Consider the following 9,048-nt stretch of genomic DNA (forward strand, 5'->3'; position numbering starts at 1 on the left):
GGTCAGGACACCATTAACTTTTTTTTCCGTAGCCACTCAACAGAGATCACACCATAAGAGCTCAGTTCCTCCAACAGCTGTGCCTCTGGGTGTCGAAGGAGGTCACGGGAAAAAAATCACACCTTTACACCAGTTAAAAGTAGCATGGGGAGCACAGTCAACTACGGCACCAGAAATAGAAGTCAGAGCTTGTAAGCAGAAACTCTCCCCTGGGTAGGACATCTCAGTAAGGATGCTTCCATCCCCTTGGGAACAGATCTTAGATTCTCTGCCACAAGCTGAGACAGTGGCACGGTGCAGGACGAAAATGTCAATATCCAGCATTGACCCTTCGCAGAAGGCTTCATTACCAGATATGTGACATTATTTCTCAGGCACCGTATCGTCTGTGCCAAACCCCAGGGCCGAACCAACCCGACGGGACCTCCTCCTAGTCCCAGTTGTACACTGGGGCAGAAGAGGAAAGTCCCCAGGGGCCTGAAAAGGCTCCAGGGTGACAATAAGGGAGGTACAGTCTGAAGAATGTCCAGTGACAGATGCGGTGTCATCAACAGATGTATTTTTAAAGGCAGCCATGAATAAACACAAACGAACTTCATTCCCCCACCCCTCCACCCACTACGGAGCACAACAAGGGGAGGTCGTATGCCAGGGATAAACACCACTGGTGATCTCAGAGGCAGCAGGAGAGTATATGCAGGTAACCACCAGGGGACTGGGCAAGGGTGACTCCAGGACGATAGGAGGCACCAGGCCCCCCAGTGCCCACTTGACCCTGGTCAATGCATGACCAGCTGACTGTACCTGGTCGGGCCCAACCAGGCCACCCGTCTAGCCGGAATAAGGGACCAAAGAGGTGTATTGCTAGCTGCAGGACGCATTGTGCAGCATCACTCAACCCCCCAGGACTCCCTTCTCCCAGCATTACGGAACACCACACACGGCAAACACGTGGGAAGGCAACAGTCCTGCCCTAGATGGCAATGAGCAGGGACTAACATCACCATCAGGCCTCCTCCACCAGTGATGTAGGGGGTGCTTGGTCAACGAGGCGAACAAGTGCCGAACCCTACAATGGTAGGCATGCCTCCAAAGTAGGTGGCACCTCCAACCAAGCTTCAAGCCCAGCCACCACGTCAAGGTGACCCCCTGCAACGGGGTAGGGTGCGACAAACTTCATCACAACTAGAACGGGTACAAAAACATCAAAATTTCTCCATTAAAGTAGCAATAGGTGGTATCGCTAAATACGATAATGTTACACATTGTATATAAGAACTAGGATGGCTAAGACATTATCAAAGATGTAAGTATACTCTAGGAATGGCAGTTTACAATATAACAAACAAAACAGTTCCGAACTGGCAATTCTCACTCCCTAAAGTAAGAGAAATCTATGCTTTCAATACAAGACAACAACATAGGTACATCCCCCCAAAAAATCACTAGCATCAGTCCCTGAACCTAATTTCTGGAACAGTCTCCCATCTAATGTTTCCAGTACTCATACAATATATTCCTTTAGAAAACAGCTGACTTGTTTTTTCTTTTAAATATCCAGTTTAAACTAATATTTTTGCTAATGATGTTAATGACCCCTTGCTATGACAAAACGTTTGTATATACTGTAGGCCTATATTTGTGTATCCATGTATGTGTGTAGCCATATGTATATACATGTGTCTATGTGTGTGTGTGCGTGTATGTATATATATATATATATATATATATATATATATATATATATATATATATATATATATATATATATATATATATATATATATATATATAATATCTGTGTGTGTGTGTGTGTGTGTGTGTGTGTGTGTGTGTGTGTGTGTGTGTGTGTGTGTTTAGATTATAGACTGTTATATTCCCTGTATATAATAAATAACCATTGTAATAATAAAAGTACAGTTGTGCATCTACCTCTGATTTCGATTCTCTCCCTCTCTACATACAGCTCGCTCTTCCATCTCTCAAGTTCCCCCATGCTTCTGCTGCCCATCCACTCACTGTATGCTTTCTTCTTTTGCACCACAGCTTGTCTCACCTCTTCATTCCACCATGCTGTTCCTTGCACCCCCTCACGTCTTCTCTCCATCCCACACACTATCTCACTTGCAGCACAGATTTCTGCTGTGAACATCTTGCACACACCTTCCACCTCCCCCGTCTGCTCCAAATCATATTTATTCAATCACTCCTCCACTTCTCTCTTATATCCTGCCTTTTATTCATTCCCTTGCAACCTTTGTACCCTCTTTTATGGACTATTTCCTCCTTTCCTACCCTCCTTCTATTCCTCCACTGCACTTGAACTTTGGCTTTTACCACCACCAAGTGGTGGTCCGAAAGTTTACTCCCCCAACCTCTGTATGCTCCTGAATCCATTACATACCTTGTCATTCTCTCTCATCCACATACACCTAATCAATCATAGCCTTCCGTTCATTCAGTTCACTATACACCCTTCTCATTACTCGCCACGTATACCTGTGGATCATTGTCTGCCTAAAGAGGCTATTGGCAATCACCAACCCCTTCCCTGCACAAATGTCCACTAGAGCCCTGCCCTTCTCATCCACTTTTGTAGGTACACCCCACTCATCAACTACTCCGTCCACCTTCACATTCCCTACTTTTCCATTCATATCTCCAGTCAAAAATGTTCTCTCATTGCTCTCAAACTTTTCAATGCAAGTTTCCACATTTGCCCAGAACTCTTCTTTCACTCTACTTGCACGATCTTGTGTTGGGACATACACACATATAATCTCCCACTTTTGTAATCCTACTTTCAATATTACTGTAAGGGCTGTATGGTATGTTGGGCCGCTCAACGGCATAATGGGAAAGAGGGGCCCTACCCGCTCCTGCCAGAATATATCAAGAGATGAGTAAAGGAAGGCTGGGCATCTGGTATTTCCCTGAACCCTCTCTTCCATGAAGCAGTGATTGGTCCTATCTACAGTATGTGTCTGCCATAGCTGTCCGGCACCCACGCCTGCCCACTTCCACTCCAGGTCCAGCAGTCAACCTGCGGTGCCTCTCAGGTCGTTATACCAGGCTCAAGAGGCCATCTCCTTGTTGCAGCAGAGCTTGGTGTCACTAACGTCCCAGCAGCAGCCTCCGCCTAGGATTCCTGCATCTGCTGCCCCAGACAAGTGTGAGGCAGAGATGTCTACAGCAGCCTTTAGTTCGTGGAGACAATCCATGGAATGTTGGCTGAAACTCAATGGCTGGCCACCGTCAAACACAGACCTTCACATACACCTGTGCTGCACGCCAGCCCTATGGCAGTCCCTGGACGCTAAGTTCTCCCTAGTGCAGTGCAGCTCCTTATTGTCGTCGGAGGCATTGGATGCCATTGAAAGGATTGTGCTTATTTTGTGAAATCCACTCAAAGTGCCGCCAGCTGTGAGTTTCAGTGCCCCCGTTGCAACGGTGATCTATCGGAGTACATGCTTTTGCGGAAGTTGATTGTGGATTTGCAGAATCCAGTGCTCAAAAGAGGGGTGTTTCAGTTGTGTAATAACTTCAGTGATGTGGGTACTTTGTGCAAATATTGCTCTACATTTGAGGCAGCCCACAAGGACGCCAGTGTTGGCAGGCTTTTTGGGCAGGAGGTTTTTTTTTTTTTTTTTTTTTTTTTTTTTAAATGCGAGGAAGAAGGAACCAAAGGCCATGAGCCCGCAGTAACAGTTCCCTCCAAGAGAAAAACAAAATACAACATAGAGCCAAATTCAAGATCCGATCATTTTGAGATGCCTGGACACACTGCGTTTGAAAGACTGGAGATCATAGGCAGCAGGAAATACAGACAGAGGGAGACAGTTCCAGAGTTGACCTGTTGCATAAATGAAAGACTGGGAGTAACGGTTAATTCTTGTATTAGAGAGTTGGACAGAAAAAGGATGAGAGTCTGCTGCCAGACGGGTGCTACGCGCCCGTCGTAGAGGTGGAGGAATGCAAGCAGACAGTTCAGAGGAGCAGTGACCATTAAAGTAGCGATAGAAAAGAGATAAAGATGCAACAGTGCGGCGAAGAGACAGAGGTTGAAGGGAGTCAGTAAGAGGAGGAGAGTTAATGAGACGAAAAGCCTTTGACTCCACCCTATTGAGAAGAGCTGTATGAGGGGAGCCTCCCCACACATGAGAGTTGTACTCCACACAGGGGCGGATAAAACCCCTGTATAGAGTCAACAATTGCGCAGGGGTAAAGAAAGAGCGGAGTCGGCTTAGCACACCCAATCTCTTGGAAGCAGATTTTACAAGAGATGTAATATGATCTTTCCAAGATAAGTCCCGAGTAAATGAAACCCCAAGCATGTTCAAGGATGATGTAGGATTAAGCTGAATATTATTAAACATTAGTGGGTATACCTGTGGAAGATTTTGTCGGGTTGAAAGGTGTAAGAACTGAGTCTTAGATGCATTAAAGACAACCATATTATTTTTACCCCAGTCAGAGATACGAGCCAAGTCAGACATTAGGTGTGCCATAGCCTCATCCCTTGTTTGTTGAAGTAACTGTTGAGATGGGCGTTGCAGGAACCGAATGGAAAGGTGAAGGGTGGAGTCATCAGCATATGAGTGGATAGGGTTAGATGTACAGCTTAGAAGATCATTGATGAATAAAAGGAAGAGAGTTGGTGATAGGACAGAGCCCTGAAGAACACCACTGTTGATAGATCTAGGAGAAGAATGATGGCCGTCTATAACAGCGGCTATAGAACGACCAGAAAGGAAGCTAGCGATGAAGGCACAGATAGAAGGATAGAAACCGTAGGAGGGCAGTTTGGAAATTAAAGATTTATGCCAGACTCGATCGAAAGCCTTTGAGATGTCAAGTGCAATGGCAAAGCTTTCGCCAAAGTCCCGAAAGGAGGATGACCAGGAGTCTGAAAGGTAGGTGAGAAGATCGCCAGTGGAGCGTCCCTGACGGAACCCATACTGACGATCGGAAAGAAGGTTGTGATAGGAAAGATGCCTTAAAATTTTTCTATTAAGAATTGACTCGAAAACTTTTGAAATACAGGACGTTAAAGCAATTGGACGATAGTTGGAGGGTTGGGAGTGGTCACCCTTCTTTGGGACTGGCTGAATGAGAGCAAACTTCCAGCAAGAAGGAAAGGTACAAGTTGACAGACAAAGACGAAAGAGTTTGCCTAGGCAGGGTGTAAGCACAGAAGCACAGTTCTTGAGAACAACAGGAGGGACCCCATCAGGCCCATATGCCTTGTTAGTACTGAGGCCAGTGATGGCAGAAAATACATCAACTGAAGAAATTTTAATGTCAGCCATGAGGAAGTCAGAGGGGGAAGTGATGGAGGAACAGCACCGGAATCGTCTAAGGTAGAATTGGAGGAGAAAGTCTGTGCGAAGAGATCTGCTTTATCAGTAGAAGAAATAGCTACAGAACCATCAGAGTAGAAAAGAGGAGGGAAGGATGATGAGGTAAAGTTGTTAGAAAGATTTTTGGCAAGATGCCAGAAGGAGCGGGAAGAATTCGAGTTGGAGAGTTGAGAGCATTTAGTATGGATGAAATTATTTTTAGTAGAGCGAAGAACAGACTTAGCACGATTCCGGGCAGAAACGTAAAGATGATGTGATTCAGGGGTGGGTTGGCTCCGGTACCTTTTGTAGGCCCTCTCCTTGTTGCGGACAGCATTAGAACAAGCGTGATTAAACCAAGGCTTTCTTGCATTAGTCAAAGGATATGAGAAAGGAATGTGCAGTGGCGGGAGCCTCACTTCTGCCTGACGCGTTCCAGAGAGACAAGACTCTGCGTGTGACGGGAGCTCACAAGATGGCTCCTGTGCCTGCCCACTCCTCATTACCTAAGGCCCGTCCCTGTCCCAACTGCTGCGGGCTCCCACCCACCAGGAAGGTCATCATGCCCTGTGAGGTCCCTAGCATGCCACCAGTGCAGTAATATTGGCCACTCAAGAAGTTGTGTAGGAGCAAAAGTAGGCCACCAGGTGCCGTAATGCAGGCATTAGCAGGCGATAACCCAGGAGGTTTCCATAGCTGTGGTGGTCACTGGCACCGACTCATCGGTCTAGCCTATGCTTTGGGTAACCCTTAGCGACTGGTGTGGTGGGAAGTCCTGTCCAGTTCAAGTTGTGGCTGACACTGGGGCACAGGTGTGTGTGGCTGGTCCAGCACTCCTGGAGTCTCTGACCCTGCAGTGTCGGGCTGGCATAAGGGATGTGGCAAACATGCTTCTACAGCCAATGGGATCTACCATGTGTGACATACATTACGGCAGCTGTTTGACTACGCAGGAGGTCTACTTTGCTGAGTTGACCCAACAGTGCTATTTCTCATTGCCAGCATGCAAGGGATTGCACCTATCAACACTGATAGGTGCCTCCTCCCAGTCTTGTTAGGTGAGCCACACAGGATACACCTGCTTCCTGATGCCATGCAATATGCCTGCCATACCCCTGCATCTGTGCCAAGACACTAGGAGGCTGAGGTCAAGAATCAGCTAGATGAGGACTTGCGAAAGAGCATGATTGAGCCAGTGCCAACAAGGGAGGCAACTGAGTGGTGCTTAAGGATGGTGGTACTGGGCAAAAAGTTGGGCCACCCAAGGCACACTGTCAACTTTCAAAAACTCAATGCTGCCTGCCATAGAGACACCACACCCCCATGCCCTTCGATATGGTTTCTGGCATCCCTCACCACACCTTGAAGACAACCGCCAACGCACACTGGAGCTTCCATCAGGTGGAACTTGAGGAGTCGAGCAAGAAGCTCACAACATTTATCATCCCTTGGGGTCACTACAGGTACTGCAGGACCCCCATGGGACATAGCATTCCCGGACACATATATCAAGAGGTACGACGATGCCATGATGGACGTCCCACGAAAACCCAAATGCCTCAGTGACACTCTGCTATACGACACCTGCATTGACGATGCATTTTGGTACACCTACGACTTCTTGGAGACATGTGCAAAGAATGGCATAACCCTCAAGCCTAAGAAATTCAAGTTTGGTAGAAGGGAAGTAGAGTTCGTCAGCTTCCACATAGGCTGAGACTCATACAAGCCCACAGAAGAGAGGCTGGCTGCCATCAGGAACTTCAGTATGCCAGCCAAACTCTCCTTAACATATATCTGGTCCTGGCGGGGATTTGTTAACCATTTGACACCGTTTTTGGCCACAGGCCCCATCATGGAGTCCTTTAGGGAGCTGTTGTGCAAACCCCAGGGCAGGCAGGTGTACTGGGATGACTGCCTTCAGAAGTTTCAGCAGGCAAAGGAGGCAGTGTGTCAGTTGGCCAAGGATGGCCTAACTTTTTATGACAGAGACAGAACCATGATCATCATGACGGACTGGAGCAAGGAAGGCATAGAATTTGTGGTTCTTCAGCAGTACTGCTTTTGCCTGTCAACAGAGGCTCCCTTCTGTTGCAAGAGTGGATGGCGTCTCGTGCTTTGTGACAGTTGACACTTGACGCCAGCTGAAGAAGGATACACACCTGTGGAGGGTGAGGCATTAGTGGTCATCTGGCACCTCCGCAAAGCCCATCTCTTTCTACTAATATGCCCTAACTTAGTCCTAGTCACTGATCATTGTAACCTCGTCAAGCTCTTACGAGATAGCACTGAAAGACATTGTCAACCCAAGGCTGTTCACCTTCAAGGAAAAAACACTGCATTACAGGTTCCAGGTGAAATATCTTTCAGGAAAATGGAACTGAGCAGCCGACTTCCTGTCCTGCTACACTGCCCTCCAGGGGCGGCCAGACTCCACAGACAATGACTTGGCTGATGACCTGGACATGGCCATGGCTACAGCCACTGTTGCTCCTCTCGGCCAGAATAGGTGTATCGCCCTTGGCGACGTGGCAGTCCTGCAAGGTGTGGCCAACTATCCCAGTTGCCAATTATTCCTGGCCAAAGTGTTGGCAGGTGACTGGCACGCACAGAGAACACAGGAGACTGCCTGCCTGCATCAGTTCTACGGTGTCAGGGACAGGCTGGCAGTGTCACAGTGAATTCGACAGGGGTCCATCTGCCTGGTTATTCCCGAGGCCCTTCATCACCAGTGGCAGCCAACCTCCATGCTGGCCACCAAAGGCTTCACAGCATGCTAAGAAGAGCAAGGCAGATGGTGTATTGGCTATGTATGGAGGGCAATCTTCAGTACTACAGAGTCTCGTGTGCTGCCTGTAATGCCCACAACCCGTCCCAGGCAGCTGAGCCACTTATTCTTACACCAGCATCGGAGTACCCTTTCCAACATACAGTGGTGGATCTGCTGCAGCTTATGGTCAAGTGTACCTGGCATATGCTGGCTGACTCACGGGATGGCTGGAGATTGTCCATTTCCCAAGTGGCGCCATTTCCAACAAGCTCATGGCCCAGCTTCGAAAGTACTTCTCACAGTGGGGAGCATCCAATGGAATTTCCACTGATGGTGGGACCAACCTTGTTAATGATGACATATGTGCCTTCTTCAAACGGTGGGAGGTAGAGTTGCGTATCTCCTCTCCCCACTACCCACTGTCCAATGGCAGGGCAGAGGCTGCCGTAAAGTCTGCCCAGAGGCTGTTGCGGATGAACACAAGCGTCAGGGAGAGTCTCGAGTGTGACAAGATGTCAGTGGCTCTCCTACAATACCTGAACACACCCCTGTGCGGGGCCAACAAGGCCCCAGCCCAGCTGGCAACAGGGAGACAGCTGCATGATGGGGTACCCACGGCTAGGCAGAACTAGAAGGTAAATATACACTGGCAGCAGGCCCTCCTTGACGGGGAGCTGGCAATGGCTAGGTCTTGCAGCAGCATCATAGAAGGCCAGGGAACACTCAAGAGCCTTCCCTCATTACTACCAGGCACTCAGGTGGGGGTGTAGAACCAATCGACTAGAGTCTGGGATGGACATGGTGTCATCATTGAGGTCCTTCACCACTGCCAGTATACTGTCAGGCTGTGTGGCAGTGGCCACCTGTCACTACGCAATCGGAGACTCCTACGGGTCGTCCATGATGGGTACCCCCCAACACCCTTGCACCCCCAAACCC

General features: G+C 48.4%; 1 protein-coding gene and 1 pseudogene across 1 annotated transcript; both read left to right on the top strand.

The window, feature by feature from the left end:
* The first annotated feature begins 7,107 nt into the window (after positions 1–7,107).
* On the top strand, positions 7,108–8,020 carry LOC145402009 (uncharacterized; annotated as a pseudogene).
* A 361-nt stretch (positions 8,021–8,381) lies between these two features.
* LOC145402010 (uncharacterized) lies at positions 8,382–8,741 on the top strand. The gene has a single exon (XM_080274109.1). The coding sequence runs from the start codon at positions 8,382–8,384 to the stop codon at positions 8,739–8,741; it is 360 nt and encodes a 119-aa protein (XP_080130235.1).
* Positions 8,742–9,048: the final 307 nt, after the last annotated feature.

This window comes from Coenobita brevimanus, chromosome 57, assembly GCF_032717465.1.
Source record: "Coenobita brevimanus isolate Jiangsu-jjx chromosome 57, ASM3271746v2, whole genome shotgun sequence".
In the NCBI taxonomy this organism is placed as follows: domain Eukaryota; kingdom Metazoa; phylum Arthropoda; class Malacostraca; order Decapoda; family Coenobitidae; genus Coenobita; species Coenobita brevimanus.

What these genes read in the sequence shown, in the direction of transcription:
- LOC145402010 (XM_080274109.1), top strand. Translation starts at nt 8,382, where the DNA reads ATGGCCCAGCTTCGAAAGTACTTCTCACAGTGGGGAGCATCCAATGGA.